Source organism: Mastigoproctus giganteus, chromosome 3, assembly GCF_048544385.1.
Source record: "Mastigoproctus giganteus isolate SK-2022 chromosome 3, ASM4854438v1, whole genome shotgun sequence".
In the NCBI taxonomy this organism is placed as follows: Eukaryota; Metazoa; Arthropoda; class Arachnida; order Uropygi; family Thelyphonidae; genus Mastigoproctus; species Mastigoproctus giganteus.
The window spans coordinates 104,379,662-104,406,000 of NC_143577.1; the positions used below are offsets into that span (position 1 = coordinate 104,379,662).

The following is a 26,339-nucleotide window of genomic DNA, read 5'->3' on the forward strand; positions in this document are numbered from 1 at the left end:
GCCACCTGCCTGGACAGTGAGCACTATGCACAATGGGTCCATGGATTCATGTTTCTTGTGCTACACACGAAGGTGTCCATCGGCATGTTGTAATAAGCATTTGGACTCATCCAACCAGTATGCTTGTTTCCAGTCTTCCGGTCTCCAGCATGCTGTTGACAGCATTCACAGTCAACAATAATCAGCGGTGAGGAGAGGATGTCTCTTGGGTCGTCTGCTGTGGGACTCCATACATCTGAGTGTGCAGTGCATTGTCCTTTGGGATATTGTTCTTGCAATCCCCATATTATATTGCAATGTCAACTGTCAACAGTGACCTGCCATTGAGCCTATACAAGGCACTACACCCTTTGCTCACCATGACTTTACGTAACCCTTTACAGTCCTGTCGGTGGGAGGTGGTTTGACAAGACATGCCGTTTCTGATACGGAAGTTACCTGATGCACAACCTCCCACAAGCATGCCCTTTTGAAACTCTGATATCTTTACTATGTCTCATAACTTCTACTTTATCACTTTCACTTGCATGACCAGATACAAATTACCTCTGCTCTAGTGTAGGAAGCTGTTCAGCTTTTTATACTGCAAGCTATGCTGCATAACTTGCAGTAAAAAATTGAATTATGACTGCTCTATCCATTATGGACAGAGTGGTCATAATTCAGTGATCACTGAGTGTATATCTATACACACAAATGCATACACAAAAATACATACATATATATAAAATAAAATAAAATATTTATATTATTTCCATTCCCATAAGGTAACCATTGAATTCTGCTTTGAATTTCACCTGCCTCTACCTTACTGGGAGGCAAATTATTCCAGTATTTGGCATACTACTGCCCATGCATGAATTTCATGAGCTCATAAATTTGTTTGTTCCCCAACCAAGGACCACTGTACATCCATTCTTGATACAGCAAAAAGCATCAAGGCTGAAAGAAAAATAGCCACAAAGCTCAATGAGCTATACCAAACAAATTGGGAGCAGGGTGGCAATGGCCAGTCCAAAGCCACCAAATTGGTATTCCCCTGTACTTTGCACAACATTTATATTGACAGATCATGGATCCCTAGAGGCAAAACTAACCTCCTTAGGGCTGACTGACGACCCAAACTGCACCTGTGGTGAGAGTGAATACTGGGCACACATTCTATATGAATGTATAATTTATGCCATCCCCCAGAACACTGTTAATAGCACAGATTGGCCCTCCCCCCCCCGGGTAGGGAGAACATCTATTCGTAATAGAAGAGGAAAATTATAAAGCTTTCACAATCTCCACACAAAGTATTTAAAATGTGCAGAACTATCCAAAGAAGGGAAATTCAGCCCCTTAGCAGTTAAAAAATAATCAATAACTAAAATTGCCCATTTCCCACCACACCTAGATGATGACTTTAAAAACTGTCATGATAGCTGTATTCAGCACCCTGACAGAAATCTGACATGACAAAAGTGGACTGACCTGGGTACCCCCCAGGAGTGTAGGACTCTGCTTCCCTGGCTGTCAGAACATCTCCCTCCCCTATATGGATACTTATTTGGTGTGGGGCCTCCCAGGGCCCCACACCAAAATATTAGCAGGGGGAGGCAATGTAGAATGAAAGAGGAAGAAAGATAAAATGAATGGGCTAGGCACTGAGTGAAAGAGTGAATTGGAAATATGGTAAAATAGAATAAAAATTTTAGTTCTGGTGAAAGAGTGACTCAGTATGAGGGAAAGAGAGAGTGAATGAGTTAACACTCACTCATGGTAAATAAGAATAAGTGAAAGAGCAAATGTAATTGGCTGGATGAATACAAACTTAATAATCTCACACAGGTTTATACATACTAACAAATACTAACAACACAAACACACCCACTGCATTCTCCCCTGGCCTGCAAAACCTGCAGCCCAGAAATGCTCAGAGGGTGCACTGAAGAAAGCAAGAGATGAACAAATGAAATGAAAGCCAGAAGAATAAATGAGAATGTAAATGTTTGAGATAAAGAACACAAACAATAAATGTTACAGCTAAGTATACACTAACCCTAGTTTTAATCTTTAATATTCTTACTTACTTAGCTGAATTATTATGTATTAGTATATAAAATTACATTACATACCATTGCATTCCCCTCTTCCCAGTGTGTGAGAAAGAAGATGAATGAGATGAAAAAAATATATACTTTATATAACTTAACAGCAAATGCAAGAAAAAAGTAAAAAAAAAAAACAAAAATTGGCATAAAATGTAAGAAAAAAGTACTCAACAGAATGAAAGGAGTGTCTTCCCCTGGATAGGATGATGGGCAGATGGCTTAGGCCCTCTGCCCATCAAAGCTATGACTACTCAGCCAGCGTGGTGCAGGATGCTGACACTGGCTGGTATGGCTTGCCTCTAGTTTGGGTTTATGTTTTATTGGCACCAAACCCAAGTCATGGAAAAGATTATAGTTAAAATATATCAGTAACCTAAAAAATTAGGTCACTTTGTCAAATGTGATAATAATAAAAGTATATCATTGGTGTAAAAGATATAATTTAAACAAGGCTAAAAATGTATAAGACCTTTAAATAATTAAAAATGGCTGAGACGTGTTCATTGTCGGATAAAATCTGACTGAGTGTATAAGGCTCAGTCGGGTGGCTAAAAGTGGTAAAATATGAAACACATTTGTGTCTATAACATGGACACTCGATTAAAATATGCTGAAATGCTTAAAACATTTTTCCAATTCTCATACACAGGAGAGTCATCTCCCCTCAGCAAGTGTGTAAGATGACTGTGTCCTATGTGGAGGTAAGCGAGAACAACTTCCTCTCTGCAGTTCCTGCACAGACTAGACTGCCACAGTTTAATTATATGCTTAATCTGATAGTTTGTTCGTGATCTGCCGATATCAAGATTAGCATTAGCATAGGCATACAATGCAAGAAACAAGCTTATGCAGCATCAGCCAAAAAAAAAAAAAAAAAAACAATCCCTTTTCATCCCTCCATTCGTTCCAAATGCCTGTCCAGCTCAGCCTTAAATTTATTTAGGCTATAAACTTCCACAACAAAAGATGGAAGCCTGTTCCACTAATCAACTACCCACTGGCTAAAGGCAAATTTCCGCACATCTATTCTACAACTGTCTTTCCTCAATTTGAATCAATGCCCCTCAAGTTCTTAATCTGAGCAAGAGGAAGAATCCCATCAGCATTCAGTTTGCTCATCCCATTCAAGGTCGTACCTCAATCAGATCACCTCGCATGTGCCTACTCTCCAGGCGCTGTAATTTGCAGAACTTAAGCCTTTCTTGGTAACACCCCTTTGTTCCCCTCTTGTTCACCAATCTTGTTGCCCTTCTTTGTATTCATTCTAGAAATTCTACATCCTTCCTAAAATGAGGCCTCCAGACCTGTACACAGTACTCTAGGTTTGCCTGACCACTGCCTTGTATGATAGGATAATCACCTCCCTGTCCCTGCTATCAAAATCCCTATATATCATTGACAAGACTCCGTGACCTGCCCTGACAGCCCATCTGCACTGCTCAGCGAACTTCATATTTGGCTGCACAATTACCCCTAGGTCTTTTTCACTTTCCACTTCCCTGAGTGTAGTACTACCCAGTTCGTACGTTTCTCTTCGGTTATTGCTACCCATATGCAGTACTTTGCATTTGTCAATGTTAAACTCCAGTTGCCACTTCTCAGCCCATTTTCCCCAACTTATCCAGATCCAGTTGGAGTAGCATACTGTCATTACTGTCGTTAACAACCCTGAGAGGTTCCCTCACCATGTACAGGTGCTCACATTGAGAGGCCTGACACCAGTGAAATGGAGAATGAGAAAAAGTGTTGCCATTGATATTAAACCTCAGTTCTACGGGGTTTTTTTACAGTGGTATCATTTATATCGTCTTACTGATTAGATTAGGGGGCTTTTTTTCTTTTTTTTTTAATGAAACCCCCAAACACGAGAGGTATTAGAACCCATAGTACTTGGGCTGGAGTACCGTGCTTGGGTTGGAAGCTCAGAAGATGAAAGAAGATATTTCTTGATATTGGACTTGAACGTCTGTAGACTATAGTTTTCAGGAAATATGTATGAAGGAAAGTTTGTTCCAGAAAAAGGCAGTTGAATGAATAAACGAGGTAGATGAAAAGTTTGTTCTGAAAGTTTTAAGTTGGACAGTAAATGGATGTTGGTTAGTGGCAGCAAGTGTTCGGACTGTTTTGAAAGAGAGAGCAAGAATTACAGAAGCCAATTCAGAAGAACAGTGCCCAGGGAAGTATCTGTAGAAAATGCATGCAGCAGAAACAGTATGTCTATGAGACAGCAAGTGCAGAGAATCTGTTAGAGATGAGTCATTAATTAACTTAACTACCCTCTTATGAATGGAATCTAGAAGCCTGAGAGATGTTTTGGGTGCACCACCCCAGATGTGGAAACAATATTCCATGGTAGGGTGGATTTGTGATTTGTACAGAGTGAACAGCTGTTTGGAAGAAAAGTAACGCTGAGAGTGAAAGAGAAAACCAAGATTTTTATATGCAGAGGAAGCATTATTTGTAATGTGCTTGTAATCACCAGGGTAATCCCCAAAAGAAAAATATCATTTTGCTTAGAAATCAGAATGTCACAAAAGATAAGCATAGGAGAAGAAGAATCCTTTTTGCGAGATATAAGACAAGACTGAGTTTTAGGACTGAAATCAACTAAGTTGTCTTTTCTCCACTGGAGGATAACCTGGAGTTCGGCATTTAAGGAATTGGTAGCACATATTCAAGAAGTTAAAGCTGATTGAGCAGGGCAAGTTTTCTCAAAATGGAAAATGAAATGCAATGTGCTATCATTGGCAAAACTATAGATAGGATTTCCAGTCAATGGAAGAAGGTAATTTATATACAAGAGAAATAAAGAGTGGGGAAGAGTACTGAACCTTGTGGGACACCAGCATTAGTGGAGAAGTTAAAAGGCAGAGAGCCATCACCCTCAGTGAGTGATCAGAGAGAAAACTGGATAACCATTTACAAAAAACAGTTGGCAAACCATAAGATGGAAGCTTGTTTAGAAGACCTTTATGCCAAACACAATGAAAGGCCTTTGAGGTGTCAAGAGCAACTGTTTTGTTTCACCAAACTTTTCCAATGAATTTGTCCATAAATGGGTAACATAAGCCAAAATATCACCAGTGGATCGACACTGACGGAATCGTTGATCATATCGTTGAATAAAGGCGATCGTTGATCAGACGGAAGGTTTCTATATAGTTTCAGAATTGGCGGTTAATTGATTTCTCCATTACTTTAGAAAGAGTAGAAGTAATTGCAATGAGACGATAATTGGATTTTAGGAACTGACTGGATATGAACAAATTTCCAAGCAGAAGGAAAAACATCTTTGAAATAAGAAAGTGAAAAAAGGCATAAAAAAAAGGAGTAGGCTTGGGAGCACAGGTTTTGAGAACAAGTGGAGAAATACCATCAGGACCTGGAGCTTTCTTATCATAAAGATTCATCAATATCCTTTTGACGGAAGACCACAGGAGGCATTGAATGGAGCATGTTGAAAATGGTGGGAGGTGTTTTACCAAAATCATTAATATAGAGTAGGAAGAAAAATGGGATGCTCTCAGGTCAGATTTATCCTTGACTAAAGTGACAACAGAACCATCTGGTTTTGACAGAGGTGGGAGCAGAAATGGGCAAAAGTTGTGGACAATAGTTTTGGCAAGAGACCAGACTGCTCGGCTACCATTAGGGCAAGAAGCAAGTTTTCTACTCTTAGCCTGTTCAAAATATAGTTTGGACTCGTTAATAACTGCTTTACAATTATTGCGAGCTTTGGTGTAAGCAGAAAATGAAACTGAAGTATTGGAAAAAAGCCAATAATGATATGCAATGTTCTTCTCTTGAATAGCCTTAGCATATTTATTGGAAAACCAAGGTTTAGATACAGGATGAGATTTTAAAGTGGAGTGTGGAATAAAGGATTCCATTCCTACAAGAATAATTTCACTGATACGATCTGAGCAAACGATGACATCAGAAGTTTTGAAACAGTAATCCGACCAAGGAAAAGAAATCTCCCAGGTCATCCCAATTTGCATTCTTGTAATGCCAAACAATACAAGGTTGGTAATAGCCATGAGATAAAGGCTCCATTGGAGAAGAGACAATCACAAAGTTGTAATCTGAGGTGCCCAGAGGGCTACTCACTTCAACCGTGTACTTTTTTTTTTTTTTTTATGAAAACCCCAAACACAAAAGGTATCAAAACCTATTGTACTTGGTACCGTGCATGGGTTGAAGGAGAAGTATGGGGGGAGAGGGATGCCGGAAACTTTGCTCTAGAGACTAAACATGAGTTTCACCACTTCAAGCCTCCAATAAGCAAAGTGGTGGTATTTCACCGGTTGATGAAAGTCATCTACCACCTAGAAGGGCTGTTTGTGAGAAAAAGATCAAGCATGTTGGCTGTATGGTTAGGATTGCCCAGTATTCTTGTAGGTAAATGAACAATCTGTGCAAGGTCATTAGTAATTGCAAAAGCCTCAGCATCTTGACCAGCTGGGTCAGTGTGACTAGAAAACGAAAGCCAGCTGGAGTTGTGAACATTAAAATCACCAAGGAAAATTACCTCATTGTTAGAAAAGTTGGACTGGAGAAAGTCAAGTTGCAAAGAGAGGAAGTCAAAGAACTGCAAGTGATTAGTGGAGTTGGGAGAACGGTAGAGACAACAGATGAATTTGACACAATGAGGTAGAGAGATTTTAAGCCAAAGAAGATCGAAAAGAGGAGATTCCAAATTACCAAGTCTCTGACAGGGAATTTCACCTTTGAGATGAAAGGAATCATACAGCGAATAATTTGGGCAACTGAGATGAGCAGTAGTTGAATCAACCGATAACTGAGATTCTGTTAGAAAAAGTACATGGGGTTTGGCAGACTGCAAGTGGAAATGGAAATCGTTGAGATTAGAATTGAGACCAGTATATTTGTGGAATGAATTAGGAAATGTTTGGGAGGTTTAGATCTTTTCGCAGAGAAGCTTACTCTATTTGTTTGACAATTCATGGTATATTCAATAGTAAAAAAAAGTGGGTGGGACATGCTGTATGAAGTAATGAAATTTTTGGATATGGCGTACACATGGTAAGAATATACCCAGATCCTTAACATAACGTGACCTCGACAATGCCTTCCTGCATACACACTACTCAGACTCCCTCCAGTCACTATCTGACAGAGTAGAGGTAGCAAGATTATACACTAGCTGATCCAGAAGCCTCCTAGGGAGTTACCAATAGGTTCCGTTCGGTGTTCTAACTAGCGGCCGGCCTGCGAACAACATTTTAGAGCTGTACCCACAAAATGTAAGGAAGATTGGATCTCGCTGTGATGTTCATCATAACCTCAAAAGTCATCAGTCATACTGCATGATGGAAGAGATGGAGAAGGGTTGAAGGCTTGTTGGGACTCCAAAAGAATAGGGATTCAAATTACTTATAAGAGTAAAATAAAGTTTCTGATGCCCTAAGCACCCATAGTGGAGCCCTACAAAGGGACACCCACTTTCATACTGTCAGTTGCAGAAATGGGACACCAAGTTTATTTAGGGCATCATACCCATATTTCCAATAAGTCCTAAGATGAAGGGAAGGTGATCTACTGGAATGCTGCTGACCCTAGCAGTAAGAACCACCCACCAATTGATCCCAGTTTGGGCAGTCTGGGACCTCCTATCTTGTTGATGCAGAGGCCAAAGAGGTGTATTACGGCTGGGTCCCTCACCCACTACATCCCCATTCCAAATTTCCATGGGTTGCCACAAGCAGCTGCATGTGCCAGATTCCAATGATGTAACCCTGGAACCAAGGTATGAGTACTGGATCCCAGTGATGCCAATCTGGAAGGGCAGCAGCAGCATCACAGGAAGGTCCTCTCACCATATGGTTCTGGGAACTTTAATCAAAGAAAAAGAAAAAAATTGCGATTGTTTTTTTATCCTGGTTGATCTTTTTGCAAAACAATTGAATCAATCAGGATTTCAAGCCAGTTTAGCTTTGTTATGCAGATTAAAAATAAATATCGATCTTACTGAACTCAATTTCTGGTGAATGTGAAAGTGCTGATAATGAAGATTTGGAAAGAGAATATTTTGAACAAATTATTAGAAGAATACAGGAAAGAATTTTAATGAAGATGAAAAAACTCTTACAAATTCCTGCCCAACAAAACTTTACTTTCAAAGATTAAACAGTGGGGAGAACAAAGTGCTAGGGAAAATAAAGAAAAGAAAGGGAACGTTTTGAATTGAATGTGTGCTGTTTCATCAGAATTAAAAAATTTTAGGACCTGATTATAATTTCAACAAAAAAAAAAGAGATACAGATTTTGAATAGGCCAGTACAATATGTACAGATAGAAGGATAGCACGGGAGGGGGGCAGAGTTACCCTCTTGGTTAAGAAGCACGTAACTAATCTACAGCAGTGCATCCATTTGACATGGGTAACCAAGTGCAACAGCGAGTAAATTTGGTGTGACACAAGAACAGGGGAAAAAAATGAGAGTTGGAATGTTTACAAAAAATGAATGTGATGAGTATAATGAACAACTATACAGGAATATATACTGCTTTGTCTCATTGCCTCTTAACATGATGTGCAGAAAACAGTCATCCAATAAATCCGGTAGCAAGATTTTTCTGGCCTTTTCTGATAATTCTCTACACCAGCATCTTAAGAGAGGCAATGAGAAAAAACAATACTCTTAATCTGATTAATCAGTGGTGAGTGACTCTTCGATGAATTAAGAATCTCCAACATTTTTATATGGGAACTACTTAAAGATATATATACCTAGTGTCGACAGCAATGGACAAGGATTTTTCTTTCTTAATATTACAGTAGTTGTAGACAATTTTTTAATTCCCTTCAGTGAGACCAACTGCAAAATCTAAATGGAAGGCATTCAGGGAAGTAATCATTGAAGCTAAGTGGTTTATACCAACTAATGTATAAACAGATATTGTTCAAGTTTACACTTAAATGAGCATCAGATGAACTATTGAGACTAGTGGAAGAGAAGAAAACTGCATAGGGAAAATTATAAATCAGCAGGAACAAAAAAACTTACAATAAGTTTGATTGTAGACTAATTTCTACAATAAGTAGAAATTAGTCTACAATCAAATCACTTGGTGGGGGGAGGAGATATGCTAAGCTTGTGAGAAGTCTTTGGCTAAGAATGTAAGAAAAGCGGTAAAGAATTCTTTGCATATGTTAAAATTATAAGGAAAGGGAAGAACCACTCTTCCCTTATTGAATGATATCAATAGTTGACATGAATGTCATAACTATTGACAATCCTATTTGCATTGCTGAACAAGCTAAATAATATTTTTCATCTACAATCATCTGCAAAGATGTTTTTAGGGAAATACTTGAAAAAAAGAAACAGCAAAATAGGTAGTCAAATCTTTAACCATAATTATGACAGTATTCTTGGATTCAGGGAATGTCACTATTGATTGGAAATATGCAAATACCTCACGAAATCATAAAAGAAGATCATTGGGTGGAGCAAGTAATTACAAACCTTTAAACTTGACTTATAATAACGGAGTCACTTTTTTTTTATGAAACTCCAAACACTAGAGGTATTACAGCCTATAGTACTTAGTACCATGCATGGGTTGGAGGTTGAGAAGATGAAAGAAGATATTTGTTGACATTAGACTTGAACTTCTGTAGATTGTAATTTTCAAGAAATACATATGAAGGAAGGCTGTTCCAGAAAACAGAAGTTCAATGAATAAATGAGGAAGAAGAGAGTTTGAAATTGGACAGTAAAAGGATGTTGACTGGTTGCAGCAGAAGTTCGGATTGCTGAGAGAGAGAGAGAGAGAGAGAGAGAGAGAGAGAGAGAGCAGGAATTTTAAAAGCCAATTCAGAAGAACAGTGCCCATGGAAGTATCTTTAGAAAAAGCATGTAGGAGAAACAATGTCTCTAGGACAAAGAGGGAGAGACACTGTTAGAGATGAGTCATTAATTAACCTCTTTTGACTGCCCTCTTTTCAATGAAATCTAGAAACCTGAGAGACGTTTTAGTGGGACCACCCCAGATGTGGAACAATAATCCATGGTGGTAGGGAGGATTTGAGATTTGTAGAGAGTGAACAGCTGTTTGGAAGAAAAGAAACTTTGAGAACAAAAGAGAAAACCCAGCTTTTTAGATGCGAAGGAAGCAATATTTGTAATGTGGTTATGACAAGAGAGATTAGAAGTCAGGATAATCCCTAATAGAGATGTGTGATCTTGTCTAGAAATCTGAGTGTCATCAAAGATAAGCATAGGAGCAGAAATAACGTTTTTGTGAGATATAAGACAGGACTGAGTTTAGAAAGACTGAAATCAAGTAAGTGATCTTTGTCTTACAGGATAATCAACTAGAGATCAGCATTTAGGGAATTGATAGTGGATATTCAAGATATTGAAGCGGTTTGTACAGGGCAAGGTTTCTCAAACTGGAAGGTGGAATGCAATATGCTACGATTAGCAAAAATATGGATAGGATTTTAGGTCAATGGAAGAAGGTAATTAATATACAAGAGGAAAAGAGTGGGAGAAAGAAATGACCCTTGGGGAACACCAGCATTAGTGAAGAAGTTAGAAAACAGAGAGCCATCTACCACCACCACCCACAGTGAGTGGGCAGAGAGAAAACTGGATACCTAATTACAAAAAACAGTTGGCAGACCATAAGATGGAAGCTTATTTAGAAGAGCCTCATGCCAAAACAATCAAATGAAATGTCCAGAACAATTGCTTTAGTTTCACCAACCTTTCCCGTTGAATTTGTCCATAAATGGGTAACATAAGCCAGAATATCACTAGTGGAATGACATTGACAGAATAAATACTGGCAATCACTGATCAGATGGAAGGTTTCTAGTTAGTTTAAGAGTTGGCGGTTAACAGATTTCTCCATTAATTTAGAAAGAGTAGAAGTAATTTCAATGGGAGAGATTTGTCACCCTTTTTAGCATCTGGCAGGATATCAGCAAATGGCGAAGGTAAAGAAATCCAACACAAGAACGACGAGAAATGTCGGATAACTCACGCGGAAATTTAGTTTCCCGATACGGCACTTTAGCACTGCTCACTCGGTAAACAGACGGTAGGTGTTATCAGTCTGGAGCAAAGTCGAGAACGATATACTGATTGACAGGTAGGCGTAGCAAATGATCTGCTGATGGTGCGAGAACACAACACACGATAACATCAGTTTAGTATCACTCGGAAGCACTAATGGTAACTTGCCCTAATGAACGCTTTTCATAATGGTGAAAAAAGGTCAGGTTACCTCCACTTGAATCCCATGAGAGCTTGAACCTCTCCTGAAATGGAGAGGATAACCTAACCTTTTTTCTTTAGAATCAGTCATATTTAGAAATTCATTCATAAAAAAATAAATTTTTTTTATGACTAGTTTTATTTTCTTGTTCAATCATATGCTTATGTTAAGCCCAATAGTAGATCAAATTTGGAATTGTCCTTAGGAAGGCCAAATTGTTTTCAATGCAGTGGTTAATGTTTTCTCTGGATTAAACTTGCTCACGGGTCAGTTTAGTATCTTTACCTAAGTATTTGAAAGCCACCTTCAGTCTCTCGTTCTCAATCTCATTATCTTCATTGCTGCGTAAAGGAGATAATGTGGAGCAACGTGTGAGCTCAGACAATCTGGCCACGTCGGCCAGATCAGCTGAGTTCACTCATTGCCATCATGAACGGAGTTATGTAAATTCTCTCTGAAAGTTCTGAACTGTCAAAGATAAATGCTGGAAAGGACAGTTCCTCTGCATGCTCGTCAAACAGTAAGTTCTGCAGTACGTTAATTTCTCCTGGGCCGATTCTAAGATATTTATCATTGCTCCATAACATTTGATGTTGGGCGATGAGACTTTCCTTGATTGGAAAAACTTCGCTTAAGTCAACTTTAGCCAAATTAATTGCCATGTGACTGTCACAAAGAACGATTAATCTATCGTGATTTGATACAACTGATAGAGAGGCCTCTCAACCAAATACTGAAACCACGCTTTAACCACTCGCTTTCTTACTAACCCAATCAATGGACTTGTGTATTTTCCTTCGTTTTATATGCACGTTTATACAATGATTGTCATCAACCTCCCTTGGCAAGCAATGGACCATCGTGTTGACTGAAACAGGCACATTGATCACTTGGCCCAGAATGCCATATTGTCTGTATACATGTCTCGGGTGCCTTATCTGCATGAACGGTAAGCCAGAAGATGTGAACCTCTCTGTCACTAAATCAACTTCAGTAAATGCAATAGAATTTCTGGGTAGGCAAAGCTGTTTGACTTAGATAGTGCTGGAATGGTGTTGTTCTTAAGTGATCCTCTACAACAGTGTTGTCCAACCTACGGCCCGCAGGCCGAATCAGGCATTAATAATTTTTATAAGGCCCGCGCGGAAAGTGAACTAAAACAGCATCGATCACCACTGCGTGTACAGGCATGCAAACATCCAGCTCGACTGTATCAAAACATGTACATGTGGTTCAGTGCAGTCATATGTACGCTAAATACAGTTATGTATTTTAATTTAGATTGTTCGTTGCATTGAATTAATTATTAATTTGTATTGAATTAAAAAAATCATTCTTAAAAATGTTCCAAAAGGGAAAATTGATTTGGAGTGTCCGGTTTTTGATCCAAGGGGGACTGAAGACTATTTCTTCATTGATTACCACGAAAGAGCAGTGTGTTTGGTGTGTCAGGAGATTGTGTGAGTTTTTAAAGAATATAAGTTAAAATGACACTAATTCCAATCATAAATCTTATGATCAACATAAAGGAGTGCTGCGAAAATAGGTGTTCAAAGTTACAAAACAAATTAAGAAAACAACAAAACATGCCGAAACCATATCAGTCAAGAAATTTGTCTGCTGTACGTGCCAGTTATCAAGTTGCACATTTGATTGCTTTTGAAAGTAAACCATTCAATGATGGTGAATTTGTTAACCGTTGTTATTAAAAGTTGTGGAAGAAATTTGTCCAGAGAAACGAACAATGATACAAGACATTAGTTTGTCTCGACAAACAATTATGCGAAAAATAGAAGATATTGGAAAGAATTTGTTCAAACAATTTTTGGAAAACATAAAACAAATGAAATATTTTAGTTATTATTTGTTTGTTATTTGGAGCATTAGCAACTAAGACCATATTGTTCTGGGGATATGCGGTGGTCATTCCCTGACCTTTCCGCACCCTCTGTATTTGGTGGTCACGGGCTCGCACCCCGGTCTAATCAAGGAGCGTGTGCTACGCACTGCTGCTCCTGCCCAACTCCTCATTTTCATACATGGAATTAATGATAATTTTGTACCAGTTGAAGATTTAGCTGATCTACAGAGTATACGCAGAACAACTACAGGTGAAATCTTTTTGAAAATTTTTGCCAATTTATCGAAAAGTTCGGATTAAATATTAAAAACCCGGTAGGAGTCATAACTGGTGGTGCAAAAAATATGATTTGTAAAAACATTGGGATTGTGGGTAGAATAACCAAGAAAATGATAGATATCGGAGCTGAAACTCTGATTGGAATTCACTGCATTGTGCATCAAGAAGCTCTTTATGGGAAAGTATTGGATCTCCAACACATTATGCATGTGGTTATTCAAATGTAAATTTTACAAGATCACATGGCCTTAATGTGGCTGTTGAAATCACCGAATGTTTCAACACAGAAAAAGGGAAACCAATAAAACAACTATCAAATATGGAGTGGCTGTTTGATCTTGCAATTCATATATACATTTCTAGTCATTTAAATGCTCTTAATTTAAAACTACAAGGGAAAGGAAAATTGGTCTGATTTGTTTGGTGACATCAAATCATTTCAGAATAAGTTATTATTTAAATCCCAGCTGAGCAAGACAATTTAGTTAACTTTGAATGTTGTACTTAGCTAAAGGAGAAACACATTTCCAAATAATCGTTGCCTTTCGTTATTACAATTACTTTATGACAAGTTTGAAAGTCGATTTTCTGATATAAAATCCCATGAAAAAACATAAGCTTTTGTTTGAGAACCAATTTACTTCTATGGCTGAAAACTACAATCCCAGATTGCAACTTGAAATTATTGATCTTCAAGCCAAAATATGATTCAAAAATAAGTATATAGACTGCAAAAATTAACTATTTAAAATCTACAAGACTTTCCCATCTGAAGGTTTCGGCTAATAAAAGAAAATGCCATGAAAATGGCTACTTTGTTCGGATCAACATATGTTTGCAAGCAGATTTTTTTCACTCGTAAAAATCAAATAAATATTTAAAAAGAAACAGAATAACAGATGAGCATTTTTTTTTTTTATGAAAACCCCAAACACGAGAGGTATTAGAACCTATAGTACCATGCATGGGTTGGAGGTTGAGAAGACGAAAGAAGATATTTGTTGACATTAGACTTAAACTTCTGAAAATACACTGTAATTTTCGGGAAATACTTATGAAGGAAGGTTTTGGGGGCACTACCCCACATGTGGGAACAATATTCCATGGTAGGCGGATTTGGGATTTGTACAGAATGAACAGCTGTTTTGGAAGAAAAGTAACGCCGAGAGCGAAAGAGAAAACCAAGTTTTTTAGATGCAGAAAAAGCAATATTTGTAATGTGCTTGTGTCGAGAGGGATTAGAAGTCAGGGTAATCCCCAAAAGAGATATATCATCTTGCCTAGACATCAGAGTGTCACCAAAGATAAGCATAGGAACAGAAGAATCCTTTTGGGAGATATAAGACAGGACTGAGAAGGATTGAAATCAACTAAGTTGTCTTTGCCCCACTGGAGATCGGCATTTAAGGAATTAGTAGCGGATATTCGAGAAGTTGAAGCTGATTAAACAGGGCAAGGTTTCTCAAACTGAATAGTGGAATGCAATGTGCTATCATCAACAAAACTATGGATAGGATTTCTGATCAATGAAAGAAGGTCATTAATATACAAGAGGAAAAGAATGGAGGGAAAGAAGTGAACCTTGAGGGACACCAGCATTAGGAAGTTAGAAGACAGAGAGCCATCTACCATTGCCCTCCATGAGCGATCAGAGAGAAAACTGGATAACCAATTACAAAGAACAGTTGGCAAACCATAAGATGGAAGCTTGTTTAGAAGACCTTTATGCCAAACATGATCGAAAGCCTTTGAGATGTCAAGAGCAACTACTTGTGTTTCACCGAACCTTTCCACTGAATTAATCCATAAATGGGTAACATAAGCCAGAATATCATCAGTGGATCGACACTGACGGAATCCATACTGGTGATCGTTGATCAGACGGAAGGTTTCTAGATAGTTTAAGAATTGACGGTTAAGTGATTTCTCCGTTACTTTAGAAAGAGTAGAAGTAATTGGATGGGAGGGATTTGTCATCCTTTTTAGGAACTGGCTGGATATGAGTAAATTTGCAAGCAGAAGGAAAAACATCTTTGGAATAAGAAAGTGAATAAAGGTGGCATAAAACAGGAGTAAGTTCAGGAGCGCAGGTTTTGAGAACAAGTGGAGAAATACCATCGGGACCTGGAGGTCCATTGAGAAATACTATCAGGACAATCTTCATTATGTATTGAGACTGGCGTCACAAATTTGCAACCAATTTTGAACAATTATTTAAAAATATCCAGCCTCAATCATCTCATTAAATGTTAAGTTTTATCCAGTAAATGTTATTGTGTATTGTACTTAATAAAATTATCAAATATTTCAATTTTAGGTTTATCATTATATCTATTTATTTATTTATTCACCTTAATATTGAAATGCAGTGATCCTTTTCAGGTTGTAAATTTTCTAAAATGAGCATTTAAAAGCAAAAGTAAAGTATTTAAAAAAAAAAAAAAAAAAAGTAAGTCATATTTTTATAATTTTAATAAAATCTAAAAAATAAATCACTGACAGATTTGTTGCACATAAAAGTGCTGGGAATTTGCATTTTTTTATATATAGCTTGAAAAGAAAAACAGTAACATGAAAATAGAAGCTTCCTTTTACGAGTAACAAGATATAGAAAATGTGACACAATTTTTTCTCAGATCACTTTGTGCAGCCTGCGAAACAAATCTAACTTTGAATATGGCCCCCGCACGGAAAAAGGCTGGACAACACTGCTCTACAGCAACGACACACAAGGATCCCATCAACGTCAATATTGGGAAATGCATTACATATCAATTGTGTATCTTTTGCAGCTGGTTTCTTTGTGTCGTTTTCGAACCATAGTTGATTGCAAATATAGCATACAGAACAGAAATTGTTTTTAATAAATTGCCTTTCAAACTCTTGATGAGCATTCTTATGTAAATAGTAATCAGCTTAAGGAAAAGGAGCTTGATTATTTAAATTCATCTGCTCCGTAACTGGAGAAATGTTCCACTGTACATAATTAATACCCACTTCGGGTATATTATTGTTGGATGAAGCAGTAGCATTGCTGGTTGAAGGCACTACTAAATCCAATGCTTGATTTTCTGTTCATCTTTTAAGCAATCTCAGTAGCTTTTCGTTCTCGCGCACTCATTGCTATCCTTGTCACTTTCATTCTTGCTCGATACTCTCAAGAACATCCTGCACTTGACTTTGGTATCATTGAACACCTTTTCCAAAATTATTGATGTGAAAACTTCTATAGCACCACCTAACAATGGAATGTAGCGAAAATGCAAGACAAATAAAGAAATTGTTGACAAATATTTGTGTTGTTCAGTCATATGACAAATACTTGTATTATTGCAATCATAGACTAGGCACCGGCGAGGTGATCTGATAGAGGTGTATAAGGCTTTGAATGGTTTGAGCATGCTCAATGCCAATGGGATTCTTCATCTTTCTCAGAATAATCACCTCAGAGGGCATAAATTCAAATTGAGGAAGGACGGATGTCGGATAGATGTGCGGAAATTTGCCTTTGGCCAGCGGGTGGTTGGTTGGTGGAACCGACTTCCATCACTTGTTGTTGAAGTTGATAGCCTAAACAAATTTAAAGCTCAACTGGACAGGTATTTCGAACGAACGGAGGGGTGAAATGGGAGAGGGTTTTTTTTTTTTTTTTTTTTTTTTGGCTGATGCTGAATAAGCTTGCTTTCTTGCATCATATGCCTCTACTAATGCTAATGCTAATGCTAATACTATTCAACAAATGGCTACAATCAAATGGGTAATTAGGCTGTTGGCTTGGATTTCACTAACCTCTTCCAAGCCAAGAATGTTTTCACATAAAATAAAACATCTTTCAAGAGTACAAGATACACATGTAGTTTTTTTTGTTTTTATTGTATTTTTCTAATGCAGTTCAATGAAATTCAAACGAATGACATTTGAATTTTGTGAAGTGGTTCACTAGAACTCGAGATATCATACCAGTCACAAAAAATGCATCAGGTGCCCTAATCACACTACTAGTGAGTGCTCAGCACAGACTAATGGTGGGAGCATGGAAAGTTCCTCTGGCAGAAGCCAAGGATGACGTCACTTCCGTGATGCATTTTTCATGGCCGATCAGATTTACTTGGTTGTAGGTGCCCCAATCCCATCAAAAATAATTTTGTTATCATACACTTATGATTTCGGAAAAGCTTTTGACATTGTTCCACATAAAAGACTGAAATACAAATTACAGTACTGTGGCATTAGTGGCAAGTTACTTTTGCAGCTGGTTTCTTTATCATTTTCGAACCGTAGTTGATCGCAAATGTAGCATACGGAACAGAAATTATATGGATAAAGGGATGGTTGAGTGAGAGAAGACAAATAATTCTTATTAATGGGCACTGCACTCCTTGGACTACTGTCATTAGTGGAGTTCCTGGTTAAGTGCCTAGCCAATTGTTGTTCTCAATATTTATTAACAATACTGATGAATGCATGTCAAACTTATTTTCTAAGTTTGCAGATTATATGAAGATTACATCTAAGTCTGCAGAGCATTTAATGACAGTAATCAGTGTGGCGGGCTGAGAAATGGGGAGCAAAGCTTAACACTGACACATGAAAGGTATTGTGTATATGGGTAATACTAATTTAAAATTAATGTATCATCAGGTACAACACTGAGGAAGTAGAAAATAAAAAACAACTGGGGGTAAATGTGCAATCAGAGAAGAAGAATAATTAAATAATAGAAAAATAAGAATAAATAAGATAAAATGTGTAAATATGTAAACAGAAATATAAAAACAAACCCATATGTTTTTGAAAGGTTACAAGTTGAAATAAAGTCTTTGCTTCAGTAGGATATGTCAGACCACCAAGACTTGAGACACACCTAAAACAGAAAAAAAAAAACTGTAATTAAAATTAATTTTTTGAGAGAGAGAGAGAGAGAACTACATAGTTTTCTGAAGTGCTATAAATATTTTGTATGTAAACAGTTTCCAGAAATTTTGTACTATATGATACTAATTAAAATATTAAAAGATGCCCATTGAATGCTGAACACTGCTGCCATCATTCTAATAATATATACAGTGGATTCCGGTTATTTGGGCCACCGGTTAATCGGGGCAGCCAGTTATTTGGAGCAAATCTTAAAGAACAGAACCCAATCGAGAAAATAGTCAGGGTTTACTTCACTTAATTGGGACAACATGCCGTTTAATCAGGGCAGGAGACCGCAGCACTGGAGATCACCCTACGATTGTCTCCAACCGTACCACGCGGTTCGGTCAGATTTCTGGAGGTCACAACCATAAAACAATTAGCAGTCACCTGTTTATTGGGCTTTTTTGTTAGTGCAATCTATCATAAACGGATAGTAAACTCGATCTTATTGAATTTGTGATAATACCGACAGCTGAAATTCTGTGGGTTATTATGGTAAAATGTGTTTACACTTCCATGAAATATTCAATCATATAAAAAAATTAATTTTCATAATCTTCTCTTCATTCCTATTTTTAAAGATTTGTAACTTGTTACTCCGTTCTCACTTGCACGTATCGTGTTACTTGCAATTTGTGCGTGCCGTGTTCTTTGTTATTGATTGCTTATCTTTTTACTGTTTTGAATTTTAACCCCCACCCACAAATGTAAGTGAACAGAAATGTCAACCTGTTAGTATGTACATATTACAGTGCGTATTAATTATTCCAATTTTCACGTATATTCTTCCGATTTTCGCATATCATTTAATTTTTTAATTGGTAAGATAATAAAGGGTAAATTTGTGCTTAATATATCTTTACTTTTATAGCCTGCGGATAATATTCCTCCTATTTTCTCTAATTAGAATCGCTGTTTAATAGAACTAAAATTCAATTAAAAAACGTGATCACAATGACCAGCGCTTACTACACATCGTATAGGGAACAGTACTTTACTTAGGTGACTCCATCCTAACACAATTTGATTGTATAGTGAACCAATTGTAAAGCGGGGGTCCATTTTATTTTTAACTTTTTTATGTGAAACTTCAGATAATTGGGGCAGCCGCTTAATCGGGCTAAAATGCACTAGTCCCGATGTGTCCCAATTAACCGGAATCGACTGTATATGATTAAGAGATAATACCTAACAAAGCACGGCAAAACATAGGCAGTATGGTAATATGTAATCCCAAATCAAGGTATAAGATATGCAGTGAAGTATATGTCATGTCCTCTGTGACAGTGTAGTGGTTTTGCCACTTGTTATTCATTTAGAATGGTTGAGTTCAAATTTTATCAAGGGTGGAGAAATTCTTGAAGGACTGGCTGGATTTTGATTTTATTGGCACAAAAACAACAAGGGTTATAATGTGCCAAGAAAATTTTTAAATTTCAAGAAGATTGAGATGTTGGTAACCTTTACAGGTAGCCCTTGATTTACGTCAGGGTTAGGTTCCTGGGGGGGACAGGCGGAAATGGAATTGGCGCAAATGGAACCCTTTATATAATGGAGTCAATCGGAAATCACAGGGTAAGGTTCCAGGCACCAAAAATTGTACCTACCACTTTGCATCGATTGTTTTATTTTATTAGCATTCACTCTCTAGTTGTAGTAATAGTCGATGGAGGCATATTCATAGCCCTACACACATTAGGATGGCTTTCATCAGATTCTATTCTCCGAATATTGGCATGTCAAAAAACTTTATAACACGATTTATTAATAGGACAATTAATTAAAAAATTGTTAGTGTAATAAACTTCCAACACGTGTAAATAGCGTAAACAACAACCAACTGAATGCTTCACTGCATGGACCTTTGCTACCTGCATCCACAAGTGATTACTTTGAGGGCGGGAATCTTTCTCGTCTCTGATACGAATGCACTAATTGCTGATTGGCTTAGATCGTCCTAAATCACGTGAACAGTGCACGATACAGCAAAGTATGATGCCGATAAAATTTGTCTGACGATTTTAAATTTTCAATTTATAAAAAAATTGCAAAAATAAATAAAAACAGCGTGGTTACTGATCAGAGCAAATCGGACCAGTGCAAAATGAGGGCTACCTGTGTATGTATATATATATATATATATATATATATATATATATATCAATAACTAAAATTCAGTATAAGAATAAAAATAATTTCCTATCTTACATACGTCTATACATATTAATAGCATGTAAAAAATTAAAAACTGCTGACATGTAGTCACTGTTGGATAAAATCTACCTGAGTGTATATGGCCCAGTCAGACGGTTAAAAGCAATGAACTTTAACATACTGTTAAAACATGCTTAATAGATAAAACGGTGTCATACTGCTCATACAAAGGAGGGTCATCAGCTCTCATCAAAAAAAGAATATCAGATGACTGTATCCCATACAAAGCCGAGCAAAAACAACTTCCTCTTTTCAATACCTGTGCAGACTGGACTGCCACAGTTTGATTACAGGCTTAATGTGATGTAGTTTGTTACCTGCCAATGCCACAAATCTTGCCATTACGAATACAACTTATTACAAATTTCTTGACTGTACTCTATATAGGAAACTGACAGGTCAAGATTATTTGTCAGAGCTGCCAATTTGGTTGCAGTATCAGCCAGATCGTTTCCTCTAATCCCGATTTGGATGGGAATCCAGTAGAAGTGGATATCGAATCCGCCTTCATAGAGATTGCATATTTTCTTCTGAATCCTGGAAGGGCTGGATGAGTAGTGTACTGCACTGATGATAAAGCCTGCAGTGCATATAATATTCCAATGATTAAGGAAACTTTCGAAAATCCATTACTAAATCAACATATGAAAATTTTGCTTTCATTCATTCTACTGCCTCCCACCCAGGTTCGTAAACTTCATTCTTATCTCCTCTAAAATATCTGATTACCAAGTTCTGTAGCCCACATATTAAAATTATGTCTCCTCTCATATAACACCGTTTTCCAATCTAAATCAGATAGGCCCACACATGATTTGTACCTTCTCACGAAGTTTATCTTTTTTTATGTGTGGCCTCCATTGCTGATATACTGTTCCAAGTCTCATAACTGATCCATATAGTGAAATTATAACTTTCCATTCAGTACAAGCAACTGTTTCATAGATTATCGATAGGATACCATGGACACTGCTTGCCACCTACCTGCACTACATAGAAAACCATACCTACTCAACATCACTTTATTCCTCTACCGTTTTTAAATTCAACCCCCTCTAAGTGGGAGGGGTTGAATTAAAATTAGTTATTGAATTAAATTAGAATTAATTATTTTGGGTTGTGAAAACCTTGCATTTTGCAGCATTAAAACATCATAGTTTCCACTTACCTAACCATCCCCAATGCCTATCCAAGTCATTATGAAGGAGTGCTTCTTGACAATAGTCATTAAGCATCTTTCCAAACTTTCATGATCTGAAAATTATGACACTGCACCTTGTATCCCTTTGTTAGTGACGTGATCAATGGAGAAGTACTCATTTCAGTTCATCAGCTGGGTTATCAATGAATTAATATCTTTACATAAGAGCCCAATCTAATTTGTCCCTTTCTTCTTTTTATTTCTGTACATGTAAAACTCGTCATAGCCTTTCTTTGCTCACTTAGCTAGCACTTTCTCATGGTCAGCCTCTACATGGTGTGCCAATCAGGTAAACTCCTAACTATATATGCTTCAGAGCTTTTCATCACTATGTAACTGCCCAACAGTTTATTTTTTTTTCTCTCTCTCTCTCTCTATTACACTAATTAGATTCTTATTCATCCACCACAGCACTCTCTCCTCATGCCATATTTGCATAATGGTATAAGTGCATATGTGAATTTAATAACAGTGGCTTTCAAGTTATTCAATAATTCTCCAAATCTCTCTCTGCATGCTATCTTCTCACAGTATCTTAGATTGTCATAATACCCGCTCTCTTTTAAATGCCAAGACTTCACTCATCATCATCATACCTTAGTTGCTTAGTGGGGAGGGATCGTAGAGTTTTAGCACTCGATAATCCCTCCAGAATATCTGAAAATATTTTGAAATTCACTTTCCCATATTTATTGGAGATTTTTTTTATCAATCCATTTATTAACTGGGAAGAGTTATGTATGCAAAGCTTTCTAGCTTGCATTGCTTTATTTACACAGTCAATATTATGAAGAATTTTATTCCATATAGCCAATCTGCATAAAAGTGGATAGTCTATTTTTAAAAGCAGCCTTTAAGCAATACTGATAATTCCACATTTGCAGACATATCTTCAATATTAATTAAGACTTCGTGAACTTTTGTTATTTGTAACTTTTAATTTTCACTCTTAAAAAGTTGCAATACTTCAATTTTATCCTTTGTAAACATATCAAGCCTTACGATTAGAAAACGAGATTTCTTGTATACATTTATAGAAGCTTTAACTGATTCTCTTATTGACTTAATTTATCTACTACAACTGCTACCCTTAACCCACATACAAGAGTAGGTAAACTTAGCAACTACTAGTGATAGAGAGAGAGAGAGAGAGAGAGAGAGAGAGAGAGAGAGAGAGAGAGAGAGAGAGAGAGAGAGAGAGAGAGCAAAAAGCAACAACTTTTATGCACGAACCAAAAGAATTTCATTCTGCATATCTGCTGTGGTCCCATTCATTCCTCCAATCAGCACAAAACAAAATATCCAGTCCAACAACAATATACAGCACATGGACAGCCTGTGTGATATCCCCAAAGCGAGATATCATACATATGCGATACATATGAGATGACCTATATTTGAAAAATAATAATAAATAAAATAAATAATTTCCGGATTTCTACTGGTCCAATTTTAATGAAATTTGGGATGGTTCAATAAATTGTTTCGAATATAAAATTTCATGAAAATTCATCAATTGGAAGTTGTGTTATTACAGACAGAGGCAGACAAAGAAATAATAACTGCCAGATGTCTATCAATCTGATTTTAATGAAATTTTGGATTACTCTACATGTTCTAAAGGAACTAGATGCAAAAAATAATTTTGATATCATACACTTGGATTTCAGGAAAGCTTTTGACACTGTTGTGCATGGAAGATTACTGTACAAATTATACCATGATTTGTACTGTACCCTTAATACCATACTGAGCAGTATGGTATTAAGGGTAAGTTGCTACAATGGATAAAAGGGTGGTTGAGTGGGAAAAGACAGAGTGGTAATCAATGGACACTGCTCTTCATGGACTAATGTTATTAGTGGAGCCCCACAGGGTGTTGACAAATGAATTGACAAATACAAAGTATTGCATATGGGTAGAAGTAACCGCAGAAAAACGTACCAACTGTGTGATACTACACTTAGGGCGGTAGAAAATGAAAAAGATCTGGGAGTGATTGTGCAGTCAGATATGAAGTTTTCTTAGCAATGCAGACAGGCTGCCAGAGCAGGTCATGGAGCATTGTCAATGATATACAGGACTTTTGCTAGCAGGGAAAAGGAGGTGATTATCCCTTTGTATAAGGCAATGGTCAGGCCACATCTTGAGTACTGCATACAGATCTGGAGGCCTCATTTTAGGAAGGATGTAGAGTTACTTAGCGTGTACAGAGAAGGGCAACAAGATTGGTGAGGGGAACGTGGGGTCTTCTTACCAAGAAAAGCTTAAATTCTGCAAATTGCAGTGGCTAGAGATTAGGTACCTGCAAGGTGATCTGACTGAGGTGTATAAGGCCTTGAATGGGTTGAGCATGCTGAATTCTGATGGGATTCTTCCGCTTGCTCAGATTACGAACCTGAGGGGGCACAAATTCAAATTGAGGAAAGACAATTGTAGAATAGATGTGTGGAAATTTGCCTTTAGCCAGCAGGTGGTTAATTGGTGGAACAAACTTTCAACTGTCATTGTGGAAGTTGATAGTTTAAATAAATTCAAGGAGGAGCTGGACAAACTTTTAGAGGGAACGGTTGTATGAAATTTTTTTTTTTGAGTTGATGCTATATAAGCTCGTACGCTTTCTTGCATCACATGCCTCTATTACTACTGCTACTACAGAGTTAAGCATGAAATTTCATGAAAATCCATGCATTGGGAGTCAAGTTATTATATACAAAAGAATGGATAAAGAAATAATAACTGGCAGATTTCTATTGGCCCAGATTTCTATTTTAACGAAATTTTGGATGCTCAAAAAATTTTTCTAAAAGAGCCAAATATAAAAATTTTTGAAAATTCATCCATTGGGAATCAAATCATGTACAGGGATATAGTGAAGAAAATAGGTAACAGGCTGAATCCCTTTACCAGCACTGCCATCAGCCTGAATCCTTTCCCTCAGACTATGAGGGACAATTAAGCACCTATATAATGTAAAAGCATGACATTTACATAACTGACCAATGCAGTTGAACCCACGAGCCAATTGATCCTCGAAGATCCATCCCCAGACCGCTTTGTCGAAGCAGAAGCCAAAGTAGTGTGTTGAAGCTGGGACCCCTCAACCACCAGGGATGGGGCCAAGTGTCCATGAGCCCCAGTGCATAACAAACACATCGGATTATTGTAGTGGAATCCTAGAACCTAGGCTGTGGGCATTGGATCCTGGTGAGGATAACTGGCGGAGCAGGAGCATCACTGGGAGGTCCCCTTACCATGTACAGGTGTCTTCACCAAGGGGTCTGATTGAGGAGTATAAAGTGCTGAATTGGTTGGATAATATGAATGAGGATAGTCTGTTTCTTGATCAGGCAAGAACCATGGGTCACAAATATAAAATCTGTGTAAACAGCAGAACCCCGGATCTTGTGATGTTCATTTATAAGCAGTGGGTTGTCAAACACTGGAATAAGTTGCCTTACCACATGATAGAGGCAATGGGTCTGGCTAAGTTCAAAGCAGAACTAGACATGGAAATACAGTAAACCCCTGCTATTCGCGGTATCTGCGGTCTGTATTTGCAGTCGCTGATTAATATAAAATGAAACCTAAAAAAAAATGTGAATTTTAAATCGCCATGAACATTTTCCGCCATAAAAAAAACATGGGCGTGGCTAAAATTATCTTTCCCGGTCAAAACAGCGCTCAGTGAGTGGGGGGGGGAGGGGGAGGGGATGACAAAATCGTGAGCGTGGATGTTTCTCACTAATCCTTGTTCAGTATGTGCTATGCACTAGTCATGGAAGGTTTCGTCGTTTGCTTTTAATATATATGCTTATAAATTGAATAAATTTATCAATTGATATGCTTACAAAAGTGAAAAATCTACCGTTTTGCAGTGTGTTAGTGTAAACAGACTTTTTCGAGTGTGTTAACGGAAGAAAGTGACTTTATTGTGGACAAATTCTTTTCTAACCCCTACAAAAATATGGCTATGAATAACATGGGAATTGTGAAAATATCAAAGAAGGTGATGACATTAGCGAATAAAAATTCAGTTACTAGACAAGATTTCTAATGGTGAAAGTGTCTCGTCAGTGGTAAAACATTATAAAATCAATAAGTCAACTGTACGAGCAATCAAGAAATCGGAAGAAAAAATCCGCCGTAGTGTCCATGAAAACGCGCTAATTGCTTCAAAAATTTGCTCTGTAACTCGTGATGTTAAATTAGAAAAAAATGGAAAAAGCTTTAAATCTGTGGATAGAAGATCGAACTGAAAATAAAATTTCCTTAAGTTCACTCATCATTCGTGAAAAGGCAAAACACCTTTATCAACAATTTAGTGAAACTGGTGATAGAACTGGCGGGATAAGTTTTTTAGTATAGCAAAGGCACTGGATTGAAAGATTTGTTTGAAATTTCTAATAAATATTACATTTAATATTAAATTGTTACTTATTTTCATTTCGATGCCTTATGCTTGCATTTCACTACGTACTGTCTATGTACATAGTCATATTATGAAGGTACATAT

General features: G+C 37.3%; 1 protein-coding gene across 1 annotated transcript in view; it reads right to left on the reverse strand.

The window, feature by feature from the left end:
• Positions 1-26,339, reverse strand: part of LOC150088198 (NFU1 iron-sulfur cluster scaffold homolog, mitochondrial-like) — a 146,495-nt gene that overhangs the window by 105,451 nt on the left and 14,705 nt on the right. Inside the window, exon 2 of the mRNA XM_090369379.1 lies at positions 18,270-18,352. Within this exon, the coding sequence (XP_090225505.1) occupies positions 18,270-18,352 (83 nt within the window). The remainder of the gene's footprint in view (positions 1-18,269; positions 18,353-26,339) is intronic.